Here is a 26102-nt window from a genome sequence, read left to right on the forward strand (position 1 = left end):
ATTACAGACAGCTTGAGACATCACTCCACCTAGGTTTTGCAGCTGCTCTGGTTCGCACGAGGATTCTGCCAGCTCTTGAGGCTCTGGAGTTAACTGGAGCTGGATCTGCACCCAGGCACACCCAGCTGCTGCTGCTGCTGCTGCTGCTGCTGCGGTTGGGTGGTGAACCAGGGGTGGACCATCTCCTAAATCAGTGCACCCAGAGTAAAGTTTGATGGCTTTGTGCTGTTGGGCGTGCTATCCTTTAACTGGAATGTTAAACAGAAGTCAGGTTACTGGAGTTTGAAGATTCAGATGTAGAGTGTGAGCCCATATATAACACTGTAAAATCTAATCCTCTGGCTGTTGTGTTTGACCTACCATCTGCATCTTTGTTTGGCTTCAGTATTCACTGTAATTCTTATCCCCAAGCTTGAGTGTTGTTTGCTATGTGGTGTGAAACAGCTGTTCCCTTTAACATAGAGCTGGATGTTGAGAGATGTGTCCTCTATACTGTGTTCCTTTCTCCCAGGGCTCTGTTTTAAGACTTCATTAAAGTGGTTTGAGATCCTTGGGGCAGTGTTACTACATGTTATTTTTTTATTAGCTGCTGCAACATAAATGTTGGTTACTATTTTTCAAATTGCTTTGCATATATGACCTAGATTTGTAAATCTAATGCTCAAAATGGCATATAAGAAGCTTCAGAGCACTAACCTTACTCTTTGGAGGCATTGGTCAAATTTTTTGCCTTCTACCAGATTGCCTTATGGAACCTGCTAAAAATAAATGAATGGTTTCTGTAAGAATAGTTCACATCCTACTCTCCTAATGAATTTCAGAAGAAAGCATATTAAGTTTCATGCTGAAGCAGCTGATCTGGTCACAGAAAGGTACTCCAGTTTGGTCAAGTACGCCATTCCAGATGAAAATCTCCAAAAATAAAGCAAACTGATTCCATCCATTTTTTTCCCTGGATGTAGGTAGCAAGCAGGATTAGAAGTCTTCCTGGACACTGTCTGTGAGATTGTGTGCTTCCCTGGAGGGAGAAGGAAAAAAGCTCAAGAGACAAAATGTTTATCAAGTGGAATAATACATGCATTTTATTATTTTTATATACTACTTTCTATCTTTTTTTTTGCCCTATGAACACTTGCTTTGTTAGTTTTACAATATTGACTAATTGCTACATGTAATTTCTGCTATTTGAATGCTTTCATTGTCTCATAGCTAGATTTGCTGTTAGGCAATTGTTGGTATTAAGTCAACCTAGATGAATAGTATTCTTGTACTTAGAAAGCTGAATACTTTATAAGGCTTTAACAAATTAATTAAGCCAGCTATTATTTAGCCTGCAGGTATAGCTGTATACAGCTTAATGCTAGTTGTAACAGAAAAAAAAGTATTATGAGTCCATAAAGACCTATATATTTTTAGCTAGTATTTATGATTTCCCTATGCAGTGTTAGGCAACAAATGAAGCTTCTGTGAAACATTTGTGCTGGGAAACATTATCTAAAACCTCATTATTATGTGGCCTGTTTTTACAGCTCAGTCAGTTACACCAATGGGGAAGGCCTCAATAAAGTCCAGATTTAGTTTGCTGGTGATAAACACAAGAAGTCTGAAGGCCAACTTTCATTCTGTCTGTGCTCCGTCCTTTCTCAGGCTTACTTCTTCTGCCTGGCTCTAGAGTCACCTTGTTTGACAAAGTGTGCATCAATCCACTGTCTCCCTGACCTATTGAAAATTACATTTCTATTTTATCTGTCAAGTTCGTCTGTTGCCACTAATACTAAACCTGACAGGTCATGCTTTGTACAGAACATTCGCTCATATGGTCACCCTCACATCAGTTCCATCCATGTCTTGGCTTTTTTATGCCTCTGGAGTGGTGTGTGTGCCAGGACCTGCTGACTGTCCTGCTGCACCAGGAAAATGATCTTGCAGATCAGGGAGACCAAGGTATTGCAACCCCAGGAAGAGCTCAGGAACACTTTCTAAAATACATGCTTCCTTACGAAAGTCCTTGGCTTCAGCCCCTGGCCAGAATGCCCTGCCCGCCCTCTGCAAGTGCCCCGACGTGGGGGATGTAACCGTTCACACGACCCCATGTGTGGAGCCTGGTATGTTCAGAAACAAAAACTTGGGAGGTCTCTAACGGGCTTGGACCAAGCCCTGTGTAAGATGAGCATTGCTAATTGACTGTCTCTTTGTGTGAAATCATGCTTCAGTTCATGTCAGAGAAAAGACTAAAAGAGTAACTCTGATAATTACAGAACTTCAGGAAGTATCAAACCACTTCTGAAAAAACTGGAGGTGCTACCACATTTCCCATGGGAGTTCAGCTCTTCTAGCTGAACCATAGAAGAATAGTGGGAATCAACATTCATAGTAGAATTTCAAGGAAGAAATTACTAAATTTCTTTGAATCTTAATAACTGACCTCATTACGGAAGAATAGAGGAAGTTTTATTGTTTTATTTCACAGAGACTGAGTCATCTTCTTCTCTTCTATTCTCACTGTAAAACAGAAATAATTTTCTTGTTTCCATGATTACTTTATGATCTTTGCAGTACTAGTAACTTTGTTTTCTTAAATCTTCAACTCCTGATCTTCTTTAGCAGAAATGGTCTTGAATTAAATTTAGTCATGCCTCTGCTCATTCCTATCAGTGCAGGCCAATGTTTGGCAAATATGATTGTATCAGTCTCCTTATTCAGGTTGCTCTGAACATGTGTCTTTCTCTACCAAGTGTAAATATTTGTTTGTTTGTTAAAAAAAAAAATGATTCTCTGAACTTTTGACTTGTGTAATATTCCTCAAGGCAGTGATATTTATAAGAGCAATGAAAATTTGCACCTTTCTTTGATGACATGAAAGAGGATGGCAGGGTTAACTGAAGAACAGCATATCCTGCTGCTACCTTCTGAGCACACAGGGGCAAACATGCATTCTTCTTTACTCTCTCAATTTGCTTTGAAACACATCTCTGCTATTAGACAAGTCAGTGTCTGTTTCAAAAAATCTTCTACTTTTTGAGCCAAAGCCCTCACATTTTGCATTTGGGACACAGACTCGCCAAGATATACATACATGATCAAAATAGATATTTTTTTAGGAAACTGTAGAACTTTTTTCTCTCCGGATGTGCATCTGGGTTTTCTTTTTCTTTTCTTCCTATTCTCCTTGTTGTTTTTGTTTTCAGGGTAGTGATGAGTTTATTCCTTGTAATAGCATTCTAATGCAGTGACATAAATCCTCTGCTAATAGGAAACAGAAATAACAAATAGCTTTGTATACATCCAGTGCAAGCACATTAAGTATAACAAGAGTAACAAGTGTCTAATAAGACAAGTCAGAAGACCTAAGAGTTGTCAGCGGAATTCCATGTCAGCAACAAGCTTTTGCCATTTCAGAAGCGGTGCTTGGAGGCTATTGTGTGCTAAAAACTGGGTTGCTAGATTGCATGCTTATTTTTCTCTAGAGTATCTATGTTTGGGCAGGTGTTTTTTCTTTAAGTTTACAAGAGAAAAGATAATTCTTTTTGCCCACATCAAACTTTCCCTTGTTCGTCAAGCATTATAGTTAACCAAGTGAAATATATACTGTTAGAACACAAGGGAAGCATGTTTAGGAGGTAGGAGACGCAGATGGGCTGAGTGATGTCTTAGCTCAATTTTCTGTAATGTGGGAGGCTGGGAGTGAAGTGCATTAGCGTGGGCTTTATAAAAGCAACTTCCTTCTGACAGGTTTCCCAGGGATATACAAGCAACCCATCCTTCCAGGACAGTAACATTTGAACATCTTTGGACTGAATCTCATGAAATGTCTTGGTCACTGAATAGCATAATTTGAACCCATAACGAAAAAAACAAATTCAGATTTTGTTTCCAGCCATTGTTATTTTTAGTTAAGCCACAAACCATTAATGGCTCTTTAAAGTAGGGGGTTCTGCATTTTTCTCCTCAAGCATGTGCTGTTTATTTGTTACCCGTGCAAGTACACAGACAGAGTACTTCGTCCCTCCAAGGACATTGGAAAGGCTTCACAGGAGCCAGCTCGCACTGGGGTCTGAGAAGTGATCCTGGCTCTGCTACATACACCATCCTTGGGGACGACTGTTCTCAAATGGTTTCTCTCTTCACTTAAGCACAGGCTGAGATGCCACACTTGATCTTAAGGATCTTAAATTGGGGCCTTGGCAGTAAGTACTTTTCCAAGCTGTGGTCTTGGATGACTTTTGGCAGATCAATTTCACTCTTCATGTTTCTGGTTTCTCTTCTTTGACTTGTTTAAAAAGGTGCAACTGTTTCTGACAGAGATTGCTTTATCTTTGTGTTGCACAAAGAGTTGCAATTTAGCTTTGAAACTGAAGTAAATTAATACTATCTGGCAAATAAGTTATCAGATAGATATATTAGCGTCTTGGGTGTATGAGAAGTATCTTTCCACTTTCCCTCTTTGTTCCTTTAACCTAGAAGGACTCTTAAAAATGGGTGTTCTGAAGCACATCCAAGCAAGATTACATTGAGGCAGCAGGAAGAAAACAGCATGCAAAACAATTTTCTGCTGTATTGGCGACCTTTTTTCTAGAATGGTATTTTCCTCTTTTTGCTCTTTATTTTCTTTTCCTTTTTTCTTTCTTTCTTTCTTTCTTTTTTTTTTTTTTTCCCCCACCATAACCCTCCTATTTCTTGTTGATTATTTCCTCTGCTGGGACAGCAATACATAATTGTGGCAACCCAGTGTTTATTTACAACTTCCAGCTAAAATTTAGCTTCCTATCTTTCAGTAAGACACTGCTGTGTATTTTAAAACACTGACATCAGTATTCCCATTTGTAATAACTAACCCAATATTTTAATTTCTTTGCTTGTTTTCTTTCCTTTCCCTCATATGTAATTGTCTGTCTTTGCTTTCTTTTTTACCTGAAATTAAAAACTGGTCCAACAGAGCATTTAAAGATACCTAGCTTGCATTCCTGAGAAGTCCTAGTGGAACTTCTTGTATGTTTTCAGTTAAACTCCAAGTGCTTAATGTTTTACTGGAGTAGACTATATTACAGCTGTAGCAAATGACAATCTACGCCTATTTTCTTCTTGTATCCTATCTGAATTCTTTAAAAGTTTCTGGTTTATTTCAACCTTTTAGCCTTGCCTTACTGAAAGTACAGTCACTGATCTTTCAGTGGAATCTGTGAATCCCATTAATTGCAAAAACCATCAGTGCAATTAAAGATCTACAGTGACTGGATCACCTCTGAAAATGTTCTATCTCTTTGGAAGAGTATAAAAGGAAGACAGAATTTAATTTCTCAATTCAAGTTCCAATTTGTTACTCTCATATTGCTATTCATTCCTGTAAAAGACATGCATGACATTGCAGCATTTTAAATCACTTGCAAGAAAAAAAATATATAACCACTGACCTATGGGCCTGGTGTTTTGAAAAATGTCCATGCTCTTTTATTTGAGAGGTATACTTTCCACCTGTTCTGAGATCTCATGGGGAACTGAGACCATTGGGTGTGCCCTTATGCAGGTCAAACAAACTGAGAATTATTTGTAGATTGGAGTCAGAGCTTCATCTCCTTAGGCCCTGTTTCAACTCAATAAGTCAAGGCAGGTTCCTTCAGAGGGAGCTTCAGGGAATCTAAGCTACTCCCCTGCTCTGTTTGACCCTCTGATTTTTCTCTCAGTGGGAATACATGGAGCTTCTGTAAACTGAGCTCCTAAATTCAGTACTTCAGACTAGATGCCTGCAGCGAACTGTGTGACTTTCTACAGCCTGCATGATCAGTGTATGGGCAAACTCACATCTTCTTAGGGCTTGACTTGATTAGTGGAAAAGAAAGACTAGTACAAGTCATGCCCCTACCCTTAGATAACCTGTACTTCTTAAAATGGACCTGCTGAGCACCCTCTTAGTTGCTTATGTATTCAGTGAGTCAGAAATGGTGATAGAGCTATGGGGTTTTGGAAGAATGCCCTTGCTTTTCCTCCTCCTAAAATGTTTGCGGGTCTGTTGTAACTTAATGTCAATCCTGACTTTGGGTCTGTGGTTTGTGCTGCCATACAAAATATTTTTGACCTTCAACTGACCCGCCTTGTTTAATATTTAAAGGCAATTGATAGATATCACTTTCCTGTGTGTTTCTTGCCTGTTTATTTGCCCCAGAAGATGATGCTTATATTGTTTTGCAATCCTAATGGCCACAGAAGATTTGGCTTTGGTTTGAATCCTTAATGTGGTTGAGTGACTCAATAGCAATGATAATGTATTTATACTAGATCTACCAACAGAGTGAAACAGACGAGGCAACCTGAAGGAAAGTTTCCAAGAAGAATATTGCTCCAACGCTGTTCAAAATGCAAATTAGGAACTGTTTAAAAACTAATTAAAAAGGAACAGACACTTTTTATTAACCCAATTCCAAATTATTTAAGCCACTATATAACTTTTTTTTTCCATTGATATTGCAATAAACTGAAATAATGTAATATGCTGCCCCAGCCCTTCCGCACAGAGGTTCAGAACCTGTGGCCCCATCTTGAGTTTATAATATAAAGGACAGACCAAAGTTAGAAGGAGAAGTGGACAAATGAAATTATGTACCCACAGTTGTGCAGCTGGCCAGTAACAGAGCTCAAGTTAATGTAAAAGGTCCTTGTCACCAGAAATATGTATTTTTTTTTCTGTGAGAAAAGCCTGGATAATGCCAGCTATAAGCCAAGTCAATTGGCTTCCAGCAGCTACTCACTATAATAGGCAAAAATGTGTCAACTTAATGAATTCACAAAATGAGACAAAAGAGGTAAAAGATGTCTGCTTTGTCATGCAATGGAACCAGAAATAACACGTCCCTTATCACAGTGTGGTATTCTGACAGACACACCCACAATAATTAACTGCTTTTTAACTTGACATATAGCAAAAGAGATGGGATTCTAGTAATATTTTAGTGCTTTGTCTGTTCCAGAATGGTAATGCATATTTATGTCCTCATATCTTAACTATCAGCAGTTATTTTATGCCTTTCCTATTTTTTTTTCAGTAAAGAGGCAAGCTTGTTTAAATACTTGCTTCTTGCTGATTAGATTGTTTTTACCAAGACTATTGACATAGTTTTCTTTGTTCAATTAAATGTGGCCAAGTACCAAATTCTCCTGAGTAACAGTATCGTCACAGCAGAAAAAAAAAGTTCAAACAAATTGCACTCTATTTTCATGTGTTAGACACATATTCACACAGTACCACTATTAATTAATATAATTGAAAGGTCTCATTCTAATTAATAAAATAGTTATCAATAACCTTATCACATATTTAAAATATCATATTTGAACAACTGAATGGATTTTTGGTGTCAGCTACCTGAAGCAGAATTTTTGCAGGATATTAATAAATTACGGGCCAAGGCACAACACAAAATAGTCAATTTTTGCAACTGTATTTTACCATTTAAAAAAGAAATATTAATCAATGTTTGTAAGTGTACTATAGTTCACCCTTGGACATAGACTATCTGTCATCTCAACTGATATGCACAAGCTCATACCAGCTAAAAGCACAGTCCTTTCCCTTATTAGAGAGCTGGAGAAAGGAAAATAGAACAGGAGAAAAATTGTATTAATTATGTGATCTGCAGAGTGGTCTTTACAGACAGCCTCTAAATATCAGTAACATGCAGCCTGACTGAACTTGCAAACATTTCTTCATGTGATTAATTATTTTTGCATCCATTAAAAGTCACATTTTGATTGCTTCTATAAATAGTATTTTCAGGACCTTTTGTTTGCATTGGTTCAAATGCATTGCATTCGTTGTGAGGGCAGTGGGTTATTACATGGCATTTAATGTTATCAGGAAATTAATGTAAATGTATTCAAATTGCAAATATTTTATTGTCTTCCTTTCCTTACTTTCCTCATATGTCACTTGTTTTCTAAGATTAAAAATTCAACAATTGAACTTCTCATGGCAATTGCACTCCTGGTTTTGTGATTTTTGTCCTGCTCGGAGGTTTTAGATGCAATTACATTTGAGTTTGATATATTTGTAGAGAATTAGATCTTTTAAGTTTCAGTGCCACAAGGTCAGATGTTGAAACAGACAAACAAAATCCTTAGTTAACTGTTTTCAGATTTATATTTTTTTTTTACTGTCACACTTGTCCCTAGAGGTACCAGGTAAGCCAAAGAAAGTTGTATTTTTATCATATTGATGAAATTCACCTACTTCTAGTGGTATCATGTAAATGTTCGTAACTAGTCTTAGTTAATCATCCAGGCTTCTTTTCTAATCATTAGAGAAAAACAGAACAAAAAGCAGGAACATGTAGAAGAAGGTTGAAATCAATAACAAAAGAGAATATCATGTTGGTGTGGACAAGTTAGGTTCTTGTGTCACTGTCCATTTCAGAAAAGACCTGAAAACAATTGCTTTATTCCTCCCTTCTTCAGCAGAATGTTTCTTCTTAGGAGAGTCATTGAGTGTTAAGGCTTCCCCTTTTCTCGTATCCAAGCCTAAAATATACTGCCCTCATTGTCTTATGTTTTAAGCCTGAGGAAGGTAATGGATATTCTGACAGTACAGGATTTGTGGCCATTTCATTCAGTATGAGGAACACTGATGGATTAATTTCTTTCTGTCTACTTTATCTTACAAGTTGTAAATCATTAATCATTTGTTCTGCGTTGTTCTATTTCTAGACTACTGTGCATTGATTTGACACAATAAAGGGACAGGTAGTGTGACAAGCAGTGACAAGTCTAGGGCAGCCCACTTCACTCTCTGGGGTTCAGCTCAGGAATTAGACTTTTGAGTGCAGCAATGACATATCTGCACAATCAATTCACTGTGGTGCATGTAAAACAGAATGAAATGCAAAAGGAACATGAAATGCCAGACTCCAGGAGTTTGTCTGTGTTATGAAATCAACAGGTATTGGTGATTTTTTGTTGTGGTCATATTTTGGAATATAAAATGGCATTGCTGTACTGAGTTTACCCACAGAAGAGATGACAATATTTGTGGCATGCCCCAAGTTAGAGTAAGGGAAGTGCAGTACAGAGAGGAAGTATAATCAGGAACACGTTCAATGCACCTCAACTGGCATCTGGGTGAGAATTAAGAGCCTGAATTCAGAATATTAATTCAGTTATTCCAGATACACTCATAATCAGAAAATTTCATAGATGAAAGCTGTACTACTGGGCATGCCCAGTGCAGTGTTTCTCTTTGCATTGAGTTGGTAAGGTAGTTCGCTGCCTCAGGTTTATTGGCATGCAGAACAAAAATGGTGAGCCTGATATGCACAGACAGGCTTTACCAAACTACACCAAATGGTCTGTGGCAGCCATAATAATAAAAAAAAAAAAAAAAGGCAAAAGGCTAATTCCTGGAACCTGGAACATTCCTGCAAGTAGCTGGATATTTATCCTCTCCTCAGTTCTGCCTTAGAGTTGCTGTACCAGAAGGAGAGACTGACAAGTATTACAAAGCTGAGAATCACATTTCTAATAATTACTTTCTGCACTCTAGCTTCACATTAATACCAGCAATAGAGCCTAAGTGTCTGAATCTCTAGGTCATTTCTCACCCTGAGCTCATATTGTAACAATTCTTGAATTTTTACTTGCAGCCTACTGGTAAGGTTGATAAATTTGGAGACTTTATTTCTCACTGCTGGCTGGAGAGCTAAGAATTGATTCTTAATGCTTTAACCATATTTTATACCAGTGTTTCTCTGCTAATTTCATTGGTGTTGAGAGTATAACATTTGGAGAAATACAGTGAAAAATCAGGTCAGCAGACTAGTGGTCAGTGACGATAAAACCCAGGTTGTGTAAAGTGTTGTGATTCTCGGGCTAATGATACTCTCATGGAAACAGTGGATTTAATTACTTTCGTAGCACAAATGAGAAAGATAGGTATCTCTAGATTTCAGTGGCTTCACTGGATAATATTTAGGCTTTACAATAGATTGCCACCATAAACACATAAAAATAAGTTGAAATTACTTTTTATACACTCAATATGTATCTGATGCAAGAGACCTCTGCTTCTAGAAGCTTTCAGTGCCAGTAAACCACCCAATAACCCAGTATTGAATAGTAAACAGAGCCAAGGAAGAGGGGCAGCTGTGAGAGATCAGTTTAACAAAGTTTAAAGTTATTGGAGTTGCTTTTAGTTTTTTGTAACTAATAAGCAATTGAAGTATACTGTGAAATGCTATGAAGGTGAAGCTATTTAAGAGAACTAGTCAAAGTATGTCATATAATAGTGAAGGCCGTATTAAATAAACACCAACTAAAACACTTAAACCTGTTGAAAATATCTTGCATTCAAGTTAAGAGTTCAAAAGGTCACTATTTGACATTCTTCCTCATGGGCAAATGTAGTAAAGTTAACATGCCTTTGGTAAACAAATTCTGCTTAAAACCTATTCAGAACTGTCTCTATTCACTCTGTCACAGTCACATGGTAGAGTTTTCCTTTCTACTACAATAGAATTCATATTATCTATTTAACAGAGCGGAAATTGGTTGTGCATTAAGTGTCATTACTTTATACGACACAGAAACACTAAAGCATCTGTACATGTAAAATGGAGTGATTTAAATGTATTATGCAATAAGCCTAAATGGTTAGCAGGAACATGAATAATATCTTGAACATAAAAATGCTTTTTTTTCTTTTTTTGGCAAACATACATTAGCTGAACTTAATAGTAATTCTGAAAGACAGGTAAGTGTTGTTATAAACACATAGCAGATGGTTAAGCTGACATAAATGGAGGGTGAGAGATTTGTTCAAGGTCAGAGAGCAAGTGCCCAGGAGTTTTGACTTAGGGTTCCCTGTTCTGATCATGAAACAAATCTCCTTTGTTCTAGATACGTGTTATGCTTTAAATGTGTAGGCACATTATTTTGTTTATGCTTCCAAAATATGAGTAGAGGGCACACAAAAAGGACACAATCTATTAATTTTGCCTTTAAAGTTAGTGTATTTTTAATTTTCTTTCAGGATCAGGCACACAGTGTCATATACTAAGGGCACTTGCATCATCCTCTGCCACAATTAATAGTTTGCTACAGAGATAAGAGGTTGACTGTGATTGACTTCTATCCCATACTGTCCACTACTGTCCTATACCTGCAGTGTACTAATTTTAATCTGTCAGGAATATAAATACCCTTCAGTTTTGGATTGCTGCCTGAGTCCTTCCTTCCTTGAACCTTCTATTTCTATGCAGAACCTCTAAGAGGTCCATGTAGTATTTTAGCAAAGTACGTTATTCTTCTTTTCTCTTCTTTTACCTGGAAGCAAATATATCCTTTTTCTCTTTATTGATATCCAGCACATTCATTTGAACTAATATCTCACTCCTGTTAGAGCCTGCCCTTATCTTAAAGTGGTGGTGCTGTAACCATGAGATACTTCCTAATTGGGAGTTGAATATAAACAAGTAGGTTTTATCTGTTTTTTTTTTATATCTATGACATGCAAAAGAGAGAATTCTTATACTTTTTTTTCCTTCTTTTGGCCAAATACTGGGTGGTCATCCTGCCGAATAAATACGGCAAGTCTAGTTTATACATGGAGTGAGTGACTGAAGAAGGTTTATTTATTTAAATGACTTCCCATTCAGATGAAATCTAAACAGAAAAGCATAAAAGTTATCTCTTAAATCCAAACCAGAGTTTTGGCTGAGCTTATTGAGTCTGAAGAGTCTGGACTTAAAACAAACAAACAAACAAATCTCTCTTTTTGCATATGAAACACACTTGAAATAACTTCCTCCAGCTATTTCATTTTAATTGCAAAGGCTTTTTACTGTACATTACCAAGTGCAAAAACAACCCTGTCAAATAAATACCAAACTGTTACCTCCACTTTACATATGTAACTCAGAGAGTTTATTTGACATGTCTTAAGTCAAAAAGCAAAATACCAGCAGGACAGGATTTAGAGTTGAGTGGACTCTAATCCACCAGGCTGTGCTCAGCCCACTAAACACGACTTTTATTGTACACCCAAATACCAGCTGGTGATCACTTGAAGATTGATGGTAGCATGCAGCTCTGGAATGTGCTCCTAAATTCACTCTTTGTGTCAGTTTTCATAGTGCGAAAAAGAGTGAAATACGGTTACGTTCTGTGTGTTTAAACAGCAAGCATGCTACCCACTGAACACATCTCCCCGCAGGGCTTGAGCTCAGCACTCCTACACCCACACAGCCACATCTCAAAAATGACACCAAACAGTGATGGACCCACTGCCAGCTTCTGAATCCACACAGAAATGAAGTAAGTTTAAATAAAACAATATTCAATGCACACATGCTTCTAAGTATTTTGGTTTTGAAATTGACATTAAAAAAACTGCTAGGTCTTTATTGAGTCAATATTGAAAGTACTCATAACAACCCTAGGCATTCAGCAACAGAAACAGTGAACATTGCTGGTGAAATTAATAATTTCCAGTTGCATCCAACCTCTGAATTCTTCTGGGGTACATGGCCAAACACCGTGTCCAGTGAAGCATGTTGTGGCATTACAGTCATTTGGGGAAAAAAAAAAAATCTTAGTGTGCAATCTGATGAAAACACATGGCTTTCCCTCTGATGGCAGTGAATGCCTTTAATACACCAGAATAATGTATTTCAAGGGGGAGCAAAAAAACCACAAAAACCAACAACAACAACAATAAAAACCCAACAAAACCAAAAACAACAACAACAACAACAACAAAAACAGGAAAATATTAAAGGATAGGCTTGACCTTTGTTCTTCTAACAAACCAAACTTTTCTTGGCTTCAAGAGGCATCTCAAACACCCACGTCCTGAAAGCAGCTTGTTTCCTGTCAAAAGGCTGGGTGGCCTCTTGGATGCAAAATCAAATTCAATCAAAGAGCCAAAGAGCCCAAATTAGGCTACAAGGGATAATTTAACCATATAGAACAACAAAGAAATATAGAAAAACTAATTAAGAGTATTGTGGAGAACTATTCTACTATTCTGATATTCCTATTCTAGAAGCAGAAATATCAAGATACAGTTGTGAAAGAACTGTGGAATTGAGTGTAGCTGTTGCTTTTAGCAAAGTTCATTATCTCCAATATAATGACCCTTCTGGCATCATGTTGGACTAGGGGTTCATTGAAGGTTCACTGAAGGGGCGATGCCATTTGTTGACCTCCAGCTGCTTTGTTTTCTCACGTAGTGGAGTGAGAATAAGTGTTCCTTTTATCCTTCCCAGATGTAAAGCAGAGCTTTCTAACTTTCTAGACTTCGTATAAAGAGATGTTTATCTGATATATAGACAAGAGTGATTAGATAGCAGGTATATGCATACCATTGACTGACAGGAAACAAGAAAACACACTAAAAAAGGAAGCAGCACTTTACCTACTTGTATGTAATACCTACCGTCCCATATACCTGTTTCCTTATTTTTACTATAGATGACTTGTCTTCTTTTATGAAGATTCCTCTGTATTCAGAATTGTCTGTGTCTAAAACCTTTGATTCACCGATCCATTGATATGAATTTATTAATGAAATTCCTTTGAATGTGAAATACTGCCCTCCAAGCCTCTTCAGCTCATGGCTGAGTAAATTTTATATTATTTTACTGAAAAATGAATAAAAGCTAAGCTCTTGGGATTTAGCTTGATCTCTTTATGCCTGATGTTTGCCTGATAGCTAATCCTAATTTGATTAAAATGATAATAATAATAATGAAACTGTAACCAAGCCTTTATATACTTACTTGCCCTTTTTTATACAGAGTAGGGTTGAAAAGTGACTCTTTGAAGGAGAGAAAGGAATATAATGAAAAGGGTTCCTCTCCCTTACCACAGTGAAATGGGTTCTTACTTTATTACAGAAACCATAATGAAATATTTCAGTGGTTGAGTTGTGTTTTCTCAATAAGTTTTTATTAGCTCTGGCAACAAACACAATTCTGCGGCTTAGCGACAATATACCCAGAGAGAAAGACTGTGCATGTGAGTTGATGTGAAGAGCTTTTTCACTCAGAAAAGCTAAGAGACTACTACCGTACTTCCATTATTTAAGATGTTGATTATTTTGCAACATTTTATAGTTCCTCACTACCCTTCAGAGGCATGGTTATCAGCGCATCAATGAAAATGCCTTAACACCTCAAAACTGCACATTTGGGGAATAGCTGCCTCTGTCAGTTTTGTAAAGGGCAAATTATGACTTTGCTGTCTACAGACTACCTTAGTGGACCTGCAAAACACACTCCTACATTGAAAGAGAAAGGCAAACTTGCAAAGAAAGACAATTCAAGCAGTAAAACAACCTACCTTTCACTCGACCTTACTTACTGTCCCCCTGTTGCTCTCTTTCCGTCCCCAGTATTTGGAAACATCCCAGGTCACATCATCTGCCACAACAATTCGTGAGGAGTAAATAGTCAGATACTCAAACCTAAGCCTTAAAAGGTTTGCTTTTATCACAAAAATAACAGCCTGAATGAGATGCAAAACTAATAAGAAGTACAGTCAGACCTCGTTCTCCTCCAGGGGTCAACCCATGAGTGGCAAATGGGATGAAGATGAATGAATTAGGAGAACAGCTCACAAGTCTCATGTTGTTGACCAGTTCTGAGCTGGAGGATAGCACTAGCTTCTATTTTAATTCATTTTTCAGATACACAATTACAATAATTCATTTTATTCAATTTCTCATATCTTTCTTTAAGTTTGGATCAAAGAGTTTTGGTGTCTGCATACAGTCAGGACTTCAGATGGCCAGTCAGTCTGATAGCAACTTGGAACATTTCTCTGTCTGACTGAGATCACAGGAGGACGCACAGCCATTCCTCCAATGATGTGATTGCCGGTCCACTAGAAAAAAAGAGCAAGAGAGAAAACACAAGAGATTACAACGAAAACATACACTGCTCCCAGAAGAAGAAAAATAATGTGGAATTTGTCTGACTTCTCCATGGGTGTGGCTTTTTTTCTTGCTCCATCTCAAAAATAATGTCATACTTGGCAATCAAAAACTTCTCACTCCTGCATCTGGAAAGCAAAAACATCTCAAACACCATGGCAAAGCCACTGTGTGCACCCAGGCTAGTGGGTGAGATGGGCTGAGCTTGTGTGCAGCTGTAGGCAACGTGGCAAGGACCCTCTCCCTGTCTTTTGGAAAGACATAAAAGAGTAAACTCACTACTGCTGTGCAGACTCTGCAGTATGCAGCTTACAGCTCTTGGAATGTATTTTGCATGCTGCTGAGCTGTTATACACAATCTTGTTATACACAAGACGTGGAGAAGACTGGCTCCCACCTGATGTGCCTAACTCAACTGCAGTAATCTTAAACCTGGTTGGCCTGTCTTCATGGCTCTCCCTGCTTGCCAAAGTTGTCTCCTTGCTTGTGGGACTAAAAATGAGAATAAAGCCTGGATATATTAATAATGGGCAGAAATGAGGAAGGTAATATTTAAATAATCTTCTTTTGGAAAGTTCTGTTGAGCAGCAGTATTTGTGACATCTTCTGAAATAAAACCCAGAAATTGCAATTATATAAAGGGATAACGTTGATGACTGATAAAATTATAAGGGCACACTGCTTATTAAAAAATAAGAAGTCCACTCTTCAGTGTTTTTATTGAAATACCTGTACAGACTTCAGAGGAGTTATTCCAGGCTTACAGTTAGGTAAGCGAAATAATCTGAAAATGATGCCAAGAAGTGTCTACAGCCTAGTGAGACTGGCTGGCTGGAGGGTGTGGGTGGTCTTGCATGATTCTCAGTGGAGGAATCTCAATACTGGAATATTTGGCAAGACTTGGAATAGCTGTGCAACTGCAGTGTGGAAAAAAGTTGACATATTTTTCCTCTTTGTTTTGGAGTGGGGCTTCTAATGTGGAATGTGGTGTGATTTCATCATGATAGTATCTGTGTAAGTAAAAAAAAAATAATCAGTATTTTAATAGTGTCTGTTCTTCATAATGTAAATCTTCAATTAAAATGCACTTATGGGGTACATTGGGTTGATGATTGTGCCACAAAGCCACGCTAGTACATTTTGCCACATACAAGTAAGTGACTTTCTCTTGTTGAGTGTTTGCCTTTGCTTAGAAAGCACATTCCTTCTGCACAAAACTGGCAGCTGCCCACACCTCAGTGGATCTGCCCCTTCTTTGTTCTTCAAAGTAGCAAATCGAAGATGAAAAATTCTCTGGCAGTTTTTGATAGTTTCAACAGAAGAGCACTCTCATGAGTGATTCCTCTTTCAGTACAACTTTTTAAAAGCCCCAAGATATAAAGCCAGTTAATACTCTATTGTGATATTTTTAAAGACTACGAGTTATCAGGATCTTAGGACTTCTGTGTATCTTCTTATGAATTGTAAAAAAAGAATTCATCTACTGGCATATGTGAATGCTCTGCTTAAGGTCAACTATTAACTGGTATGTCTTTTCCTATCAACACATGGTCCCCTTCACAAAGAGCTATTGAGTGTTTTACAGCTCCTAATGTGTATGTTGAGCTGCTCAAGGTGACAGATTGTACTTCAGACATGCTAGAGCTACCTCTGAGCCTGGTTCTCCAAAGACTTAACCTCAGTGTTATTATTTCTATTTATAAAAGACTGCAGTATCTCAATCCAGTAACGCTTAAATTCCATTTTCAACTCATTTAGCAAATATATTAGTGAGTCCTCAAGGTGTATATTTATACCAGATCATATTTAGGTATCGTTGACATTTCTCTGTTATTTACTCTCATTCCAAATACACCAATTAAGTTTTCTTCTAGCAAATTACACATTTTACCTCTGGGCAAAGAGGGTTTCTGTTTCAGCCTGTACTGTCTGAACTCCCTTCCTCCCTATCCTCCAAGTGATCTTGTTAATTAGTTAGCGTGTGATTTTATGAGCACTTGTAAATCTATTTTCTCACCTCTCCCTCACTCTTTTTTTTTTTTTTTAATAAAAATTTAATTAAAACCCTTTCAGACAGATTCAGAAGCTAGCAAGTGTGCACATCTGTGATTTCCATTCCTTATAAACCTATTACCTCCTTATATAAAAAGCCAAATTTCATTCTAACGGCATTAAAAAACATTACAAAGACTTCTCATGCATGGAGAAGAGATAACGAGATAAAGAAAAGGTCGAAGGTCCACCTGAGCTTTTTGGGCCCCGTGTGGTTAAGGCACACAAGGGACTGACTAGTAGCACATCTGGCTGCTTGTGGCTCTTTGGCCAAATGACTGCGTTACCCATTTATAATCAGCTTCACTTGAGAGCTGACTGAGGGTTGGATTTTAGTTTGAACACTGTATGAGCCGTGGCAAAATGCTTCAGCAGCTCTCTTATCTCACCTCCCTTAAGTAGAAGGAATCAATACAGATTTCTTCAAAGAAAAAGAATATTGACAGTGCAAAGGTGACTCATTCTGGAGTTTTGAAAGGAAATAGTCAGACTTACCTTGTTCTCTTTCTGTACATAAAATTCAACAAAACATTCACATTGTATCCTCACACAGTTGAAAAACAATATTATAAATAGCAGACTTTTTCAGAGGTACAGTGTAAACTATAAAAACAATACATTTATTTCTTCCATTTCTTTACACTAAAAAATCAAAAATAAGGCTAAGAAAACAATAGTTAAATTATTAGATTCTGATGAACTACAATACCTTTTAACTAGGTCTTTTTGAGTCATTTCTATTAATAAGTTACAAAACAGAGAAGTTAATACAGAGTAGAAAAAAATAGAACTTTTCTTCTGGCTGAAGGATTTTTTGAAATATTTTTTGTAACTTTGCAGATATGTCTGGCTTCACTCACATTTTTAAAGTACAGAACCATTCCTTTCAATGTTAGCAACATCGTGTACAGTGTCTCTCTAAAGTTATACGTGTGAATTACTTTTTCGTATGTTCAGAAGTGACCTGTGAGTAAAAGAGTGCCATTTCCATTTGATGTTATAAGCAAAAACATCATTCTACTTAAATATTTATTTATATGGAGGGGGGGAAAAAAAAAAAAAAAAAAAAAAGTGGTTTCATTCCAGTTCCTAGAAGGTGAGATTTTACATTGCATTTCACATTTGACATGGGCTGGCATATTCGTTGGCACAGACTCAAGGCTTAATGAGGCTTAAGAGAGTCTTTCACCCTCCTCAACTAGAAGCTCACATCAAACCTACTGCTGGATGTACACAAGGCCTGTCACTTGTGCACCCCATGAGGGAATAAAATAAAACACCATTGTATTGCTGACTTCCAAATCACTAAGGCTACCTAAAATCCATGCCAATTTAGGCAGCAGAGGTTCCCTAGGGAGATCTAGCCCATCTTTCTGGAAAGTTGTGTTTGTCCCCTTCCCTGTGGTGCTGTGTGTGAGCCTGGATTGCTGTGCCTTACTCCCTGCTTGTTTTGAGGCGCATACACCAAATCTCTGCCTCTGCTCTGAGCTTCCCCATAAACAGCCTTCTGAGATGGAATCCTTATGCCAGCAGGAAAGAAGAGGAAAAACATATTATTTCTTGTACTTTACCACAGGGGATCCTAAATTAAAAGCTTGACAGAGCAGACTAGATCTGCTCAAAGAAGCCCTGCCAGGCTGGAAACCCTGGAGTGGTTTAGTGCAGAGAGAACCACGTGCGCTCTGTCATGTATCGTACTTTATCCACAGTTTATCAGTGGATAAACTCAGTGCTTTGAACTTGGGCTGGGGATGCTTCCATTCCATGGCTGCAGTTTTGCCAAATTCTGCAAGGTAAAGATATTTCTTGATTATACTGAACTTTTCAGTAACAAGTGTTTATGTGGATCTGCAAACAGGAAATAATAATATTTTGGGATGTTCGTACTAAAAATTATATTAGTTTCAGTAACGTGTATAAAACATCCATATTAGGCTGTCTGTCAGGGAAGTTGCTGATATTGGTGTCTTATTTTACATATTAGGGATTACCACATCCCTTATGTTAGGAAAGTCAGGTTGTGTTTACAGAATTGTGACACCTGTGAATCCAAATTAAGGAGTGATGAAAGGTTCATATTGAGTGAATAAATGAGGTATTCGGAGGGCAACCTGATGAACAGTTCTATACCCATGTTTAGGTTGGACAATTTGGGTATAACGGACTGTGTTTATCAGCAGGAAACATATCTCCACCTTCCTGGATTACTGGTATCTGATAGCTGTGATTTTTTGTTCTGGCCAACACAATTAATTTTGAGCATTACAAAGCCTTTCGTGATGTTAATAATAGATATTACACAAACATTTTGTTGTTTCTCCTGTGAGAACATGTCTTTTTAAAAAATAATACTTGCAATTTTTGTGGTGGATTAAAAGAATAATTAAAGAGTAGTTGTTAAACTGTCTAATTGTCAGTAAGCCGTACACTGTGTATGGAGAAATCTCCCAATCATTGGGATGTCTAAAATGTGCAGTTCAGTAATAATAATATTTCTGAGGAGAGAGCTCACTACAGCTTTTTTTTTTTTTCATTAAAAGGAACGAGAGCTACATAACCTGTCTCTTAAGATCAAATTTCTAACAGTAGGAATCAAGTTGGTATTGGCTTTATCATTGTGGAAAGACACAACTAAGTTCACTGACTGTTAAAAAAAAAGGATGAACAAAGATTATTCTTGTATCATTAAGGATCACAGTTATTTGCATATGGAATATATTATTATTATTTTTTTAATTACCAAACAAAATTGTTACTATTCACAAAGAGCTGTCAACAACATCATTCTCCATACATGGTTTACTGCATTGAATGTTTGGTTAACTTCTCAAAGCATGGAATATAATTTGCTCTGAAAATCAGTAAATGTTTACATCATTATTTTACAAAAACTTTTGGACATGAAAAGGAATGTTAAAGACCTTACAGCATCCTTCTGGCCACTGCCCTTTCCAAGGAACAACACCCTGATAGTAGATATTTTTAAAAAATACATTTTCTGGGGTAATTCTGTGGTAAATTTTGTTAAAATAAAGTAAAATTTGAGGAATTATAAATTCCATCTCCACTTGCTTGAGTAGTCCTAAGAGCTGTAAGCTTCAGCACTGAAAGAAATAAAACTAATAAATCTGTATGAGAGTATTTGTTTCAGGGTTTTCCTTCCCTCCTATGAAAGGTGTAGAGTTTCTGTAGTCTAGTGACATGTCATAAGGTATTCTCCTCAGCAGCAATTTGGTGGAGACAGGTTACCCTTCAGGTGCTTTAGAAAGAATATCATTGCAAAGAGGTTAAAAATCCCAGAAAAGAATGGATTTTAATAGATGAAAATTGTGGAAATCAAATATCTGTTGCTGTTTTTGTCTCACTCTTAATCATCATGATCTTGATCATATTTTATGTCAATCATGATTTATTCACTGTCAGTCATTGTCAGTCACCAGAGCAGTAAGGAGAGGCATTATGTTGTGCAGTCGCTGTGCTCACATTTACCCAGTGTTGCACGAGAAACTGCTGCCTCTCCCAGTTTATCTGTGCTTTCCTACGATATCAAATATACGTTATGAGAAGGTTAAGTTTCCCCTTACAGCTGCCAGATATTACAGTAAAGTTAATAAGGCCACCAGGAAAAGAGATGAGTGCTGGGCTTGTTATGAAAGGTCAGTCTGAGAATTTCAGGGAGAGCAAAGGGATTGCATTCTAATGTCAGTATGCTGGTGAGTCTCCCTGGTGCCTTTGAAAATCCAAGATAAAAGCTTACAGGGAGGATTTTTTTTATAATAAATAAAGTAAAAACATTGATTTTTCAAGGGTTGAAGAAAGCCTTCTCAAAATGATATGGACAATTTTCATATATATTTCATGAGTACTGTTTCAGTTTAAGCTTTTAGGCCCAGACTGTAAATCTTGAGTGTATGTTTATCTTTTGTTGAGGGACATATGAAATAGAAATACTATTATTATTTTTTTTAATATTACCATAAATAAATGCATGTAGACAGCCCTTATCTCCTGATAGCTGTCATGCATCTGAGTGAATCAAAACATCATAACTTTCAGTAATTGAGTACATTTTTCATCTTCCTATGAAACTATCTAACAATCATGATAAATATTAGGTGGAGTTATATGTCATATTTATCAATGCACATCATATTCTGATAAGTGTTCTTTCAGTCATTAGATCTTTAGCAGACAGGTATAAGTCCCAAGATTTGGCTGTATATTGTCTACAGCTTGTCAAAATTGTTGTCCAAGTAATTTTCAAAGAAAATTTATGCTTCCCACTAAATATCTGTTTTACAGAAAGTACACACTTTAGGCACTTTTTTTTTTCTTATTTTTTTCTTTTTTTTTTTTTTTTTTAACAGAGCAAATATTTAAAATGGTTTTGTTTTGAGAGTTTTGTTCTCCAAAATGTCATTAGCCCATGTTAATCTAGTTATCTAAAAGGCAAAGATGATTAATTTTGGAAAATATAGCTACTGTTTTCTATAGGGAAATAATGAGCTTTAGCAACAGTGACAAGCCATATTTTCCCATATAAGCAGTTTGTGAAAGGGATGTGGACTCAGTTCTTAGATTTATGAACAAATATTATAGGGGGCTTCACTTTCATATGTACTGTGTATTTGCCACCTTTTTAGAGTCACAGGGAACACAACTCAGTATTAATGCTCATGGGGTAAGAAAGCATAATTATATGTTAAATATTTTAATAAGGACAAATAGATTATTAAAGTTTCTTGAAACATATCCCATCTGTTATTACTGAAAAGAAAAATAATCTGAATGGAGGACAAAACATATTGGCCAAGCAAAGACAGAAATGCTGAACTTTCTCAAGGGCAACAAGTAATAATTATATTGCAGATGCTTATACTGTTCCTGTAACAGACCTGATCCTGCACTATGGAAATCAAAGGATGCTTTTCACTTCACTTCACTTCACTTCACTTCACTTCACTTCACTTCATTGGAGGAAGTTTTATGTAGAAAAAAAATAACTAGTTTACAGTTCTGATAGTTTGGTCTGAATCCCATAAACAAACAACTGAATAAATGAGCACATTTAGGCTTGACTGAATACATATTGTTTTCTTTAACATAAGCCATACATGGTGATGAAATTAAAAAAAAAAAAATGACCTTGAAAAACATAAAAACCTATTTTTAGTGAACCCCCCATTAAGAATAGAAAGTAAACTGTTCTTATGTAGTTTTCATTGATCTTGTGGATTTTCTGCTGTCATAAACTTCAAAATATATTGAACCCATTGATTAACTTAATATATGATCTTCTTTAAAAGCTGAAGCTGTAAATAATCATATCCATTAAAATGAGAATTAATTAGATGAATGAATAACAGCAATGCCTGATTTTTATGAGGTATGTCTAGATACTTAATGTATTAAAAAATTGCATTAAAGCTGGAAAAAAATACTTTAACTTGAGCATTACATTATTACCAAATGTCTGATGAAGGTATTTCACCTCTTATTGACTCCACTTGTGTATAAAAATTTATTTATTTAGAAAGAAGTTCAGTTGTGAAGCAAGAAGGCCAATTGAACCACTTTATTAACTTGTTGTCTTTACTGTTTCAGAGCTACAAGAAACAAAGACCTCCGAATATCACAGAATATCCCACAGTCCCCTGGATTACAGGATATTATTCATGGATGAAGATCAGGATCGAATCTACGTGGGCAGCAAAGATCATATTCTGTCTTTGAATATTAATAATATAAGCCAGGACCCTCTCAGTGTAAGTTCAAGACTTATTTTGAGAATCCTAGGTTACCTTACTATATGCCTTTCTTTTTAAGACAAAAAAAAGTGTGTTTCATTATTTTCAGCCAGCAGAAGCCCAGGCCTGCACTTTATTGAACTGTTAGTTCTTTTGTTATGTGTAGTGCAAGATGAACAAGCTATTAGCCTGACTGCTCCTCAAACACTGTTTAAAAATTGACCTGTTTACTCATTTTGAAGCCACATTCAGTGTGTCTTGGCCCCACAAAAAAAATTTGTATGGGTTGATAATTTCCAGTCCGTTCCAAGATTTAAGATAATTCAGAGATACATTTTTAAAAGACGCCTGTAAGGAAGAATAAGGTACATGCAATAATTTTGAGGCCACGAGATAAAAAACTACAGAGACAGTCGCCTTTAACCTTCAACTATATTTTTATTTTGTGCTCTGAACCCTAATTGCCAAACTCTTTTCCAGTCTTTGTTATGTCTGTTGTCAGCCCTTGCCCTTCACATGTGGGGCTGGAACAGCTCCTATTTGGGGTTTTTTGGACACCGTGACCTTTGCTGGAACATCTCCTGTTTGGGGCTTTCTGGACACTCTGACCTTCATCTCCTTCTTGGCGCCATCTATGCTCCAGCTTCTCTCACTTATTGAGATGCCATTTTCTAAGGACCCTCTGTGTCCCACCTCCCCAAAGTGTCGTAGGCAGCCTGTATCTAAAAAGAATCAAATTATCAAGTGTTTAAAACACTTTTGCAGATTCTTCTGTTTCAAGAGCCATTTCAAATCCAGCTTCTTTGCTTTTAGAATAGGTGGCCTGCTGATGTACTTGCATGCCAAGAAGCCTGACTGTAAAGATATTACTTCTCTACAGACTTTGCCATGCCTATCTTTAGATTATCACAGCTACAACACTACCTTAAACTGTACTGTAAAGGCCTTGTTCTACCAAATGCATCCAATCCTTTAATCTACGGGTTTAATTACTGTACCTCAGGGGTATCAAGGGGCAGAGATATCCAGCTTGCAGCAGAGAAGTTAAATGCTTTCCCTAAGAGGCAAGGCTTTTAATGTGTCAGGAGAGAGAAAGAGGCCCTGCTGGAGGGTGATTAAGAGCAGTTAAATTAGGCTTTGCTCTGAATCACCCTCTGGACATGCCTGTCTACCTGAATTGATTGTGCAGGGAGAGCAGGGAGGCTAACTCTGACTTACACATTTAAATTAAATGCCTCTGTGATGGCATGAACACACACCCTTCCTCCTCCTGATGGTACAGAAATCCTCCTCTGAAATGGGGCCACTTTCCCTGATCTGAAATAGCTTGTGTAACCTTTTTGCTAATTCCCCTTTCAACCAGTGACTGGGCTTCAACCCTCCCTTAGCAGGTCGCTTTTACTTCTGCACAGAGTTTGGTTAGATAGGAAGGCTTCTGCTGGGTGAAGCATATTCTGCACTATAAAGCTGCGAGGCATTTCAGCAGACTATTTAGGCCTGCAAAAATAAGAATATAAAAAAAAAAAGTCAACAGAAAGCAGAAACACCTGCAATTTACTAGCAGAGAATGGGATCACCTGCTCTTAGGCTCAGAATTAATCTTTGCAATTCCACAGGTTCTTTAATTTGTTTATTTATTTTTATAACAGATTCACTTTGCTAGTCTTATGCCATTATAGAAACCTTATATACATATGCATAAATATTTACAACTCTCTGCATATATATGTATATATATATACACATACATAGAGATCTTGTAATATTATTCTTTATGTTATCTTGAGGCTAAATGTTATCAGACTCTGCCACCTACTAAATTTCTAGGGAGAGATTTCTAATTGATGCCTTTCCTATTTCAAAATCAAAATAAATAATGGAAGAAGCTCAATAACTTTAGAGTTTGAGTATAGATCAGATAAACATTCAGACACTGAGGTGTTTCTTGGAAAATTTGTAGTGCAAGATATTTTCTAAGTAGATAGACAGTAGATATCTTGGTAGTAGATCTGTAGTGAAAGGTATCTTGGAAAGAAATCACAAAATCAAGCTGAAAACTTAAGATTTTCAGCAGGCTTTATAATGAGATAGTCCAAACCTTTACACTTAAAACCAAACATTTTACAAGCGCTCTTCTTTCAATATTTTAGTCTTCTGGTTTCTGGTGTGAACAATTTCAGAAATTCAGTAGAAGTAGAAAAGTAAAAGTGGACAGTAATTTGGGAAATGAGGCTGAAAATATCTCTTATTTAAAAGAAGTTTAATTAAATCAACTTATCTAAAAATATTTAATAAAATTAATTTATATCAACCAAAAACCTGGGTCTTTATTTTGTTTACTGCATACTAAGGCAGAAAGTTATTTTCATTTATCAGTGAAAATTCTTTTTTTGCCATATAATCAAAGTGTAAAAGATTCCCAAATATTTACTTATTAGTGTAAGTTAAACAGTGAAATATTTCATTTAAATTATGTAATACATGTGTTATTTAAAAGATATTTCTTTCCTTGCAGATTTTCTGGCCAGCGTCAGCAAACAAGGTTGAAGAGTGCAAAATGGCTGGCAAAGATCCTACAGTAAGTTATAATCCACATACACATACATACACAAATTACGTACTTGGCAATAAAGTAAGAGCACCTTGAGTGCAGCCAAAAACAAAATGAAGGAAGTGTTTGTTTTGCTTTTTAAATCCTCTGCAGGACAAGTGATAAAGTGAATATATGAAAAAACAAGCTATATAGATAGAATGCACCTTCAGACTTTAACAGATGGAAATATATATGCATTGTCCATTTCCTCGACTTTCTTTCTTTTTACTAGTCAAATTAGGTAATAGTACTTTCCAGATAGGTCCTGGTGGTTATAGAATCATCGAATCATTGAATACCAGGCTAGAAGAGACAACAAGGATAATTTGGTCCAAACTTTCTTGACAAAATCACAATCTAGACAAGATGGCCCAGCACCCTGTCCAGCTGAATCTTAGAAGTGTCCAATGCTGGGGAATCCACCACTTCTCACATCCCTGGAGGTGATGCTGAACAGCCTGCTGAGCTGTTGTTTGGTGTGGGGAAGCGCTCTGGCTATCTGCTCACCCCAGGAACAGTCTCTATAAGCAGGTTACTTCCACAAGGCAATACTTTTCTTTGAAATCCAAAAGTTTGTTAGGTACTCGTGTTTTTCTTCTAGGGCAAAAATAGGAAAAATCCAGATGATACTCTAAGCAGAAAACAGTATGCAAAGTATGTGATCCACAGGGAAGTAAATCTAAGAAACTACTACATACTGGACTCTCCAGAAAACTTTTGATGTTGGATATTTAGTGATGAAACTTTCCTAGCTTTTAATCATATGGAAGTGCCCAAATGTTGTTGCATTAGTCGA

At 36.8% G+C, this 26102-nt stretch overlaps 1 protein-coding gene across 1 annotated transcript in view; it reads left to right on the top strand.

Moving 5' to 3' along the window:
- The window catches only part of SEMA3C (semaphorin 3C), a gene marked incomplete at both ends in the record, with an annotated part of 118802 nt that overhangs the window by 43173 nt on the left and 49527 nt on the right, over positions 1 to 26102 (top strand). The window contains 2 exons of the mRNA XM_080344037.1: positions 22571 to 22731; positions 25229 to 25291. Of these exons, the coding sequence (XP_080200163.1) occupies positions 22571 to 22731; positions 25229 to 25291 (224 nt within the window). The remainder of the gene's footprint in view (positions 1 to 22570; positions 22732 to 25228; positions 25292 to 26102) is intronic.

This window comes from Nesoenas mayeri (genome assembly GCF_963082525.1).
Source record: "Nesoenas mayeri genome assembly, chromosome: 1".
NCBI classification, from domain to species: Eukaryota; Metazoa; Chordata; class Aves; order Columbiformes; family Columbidae; genus Nesoenas; species Nesoenas mayeri.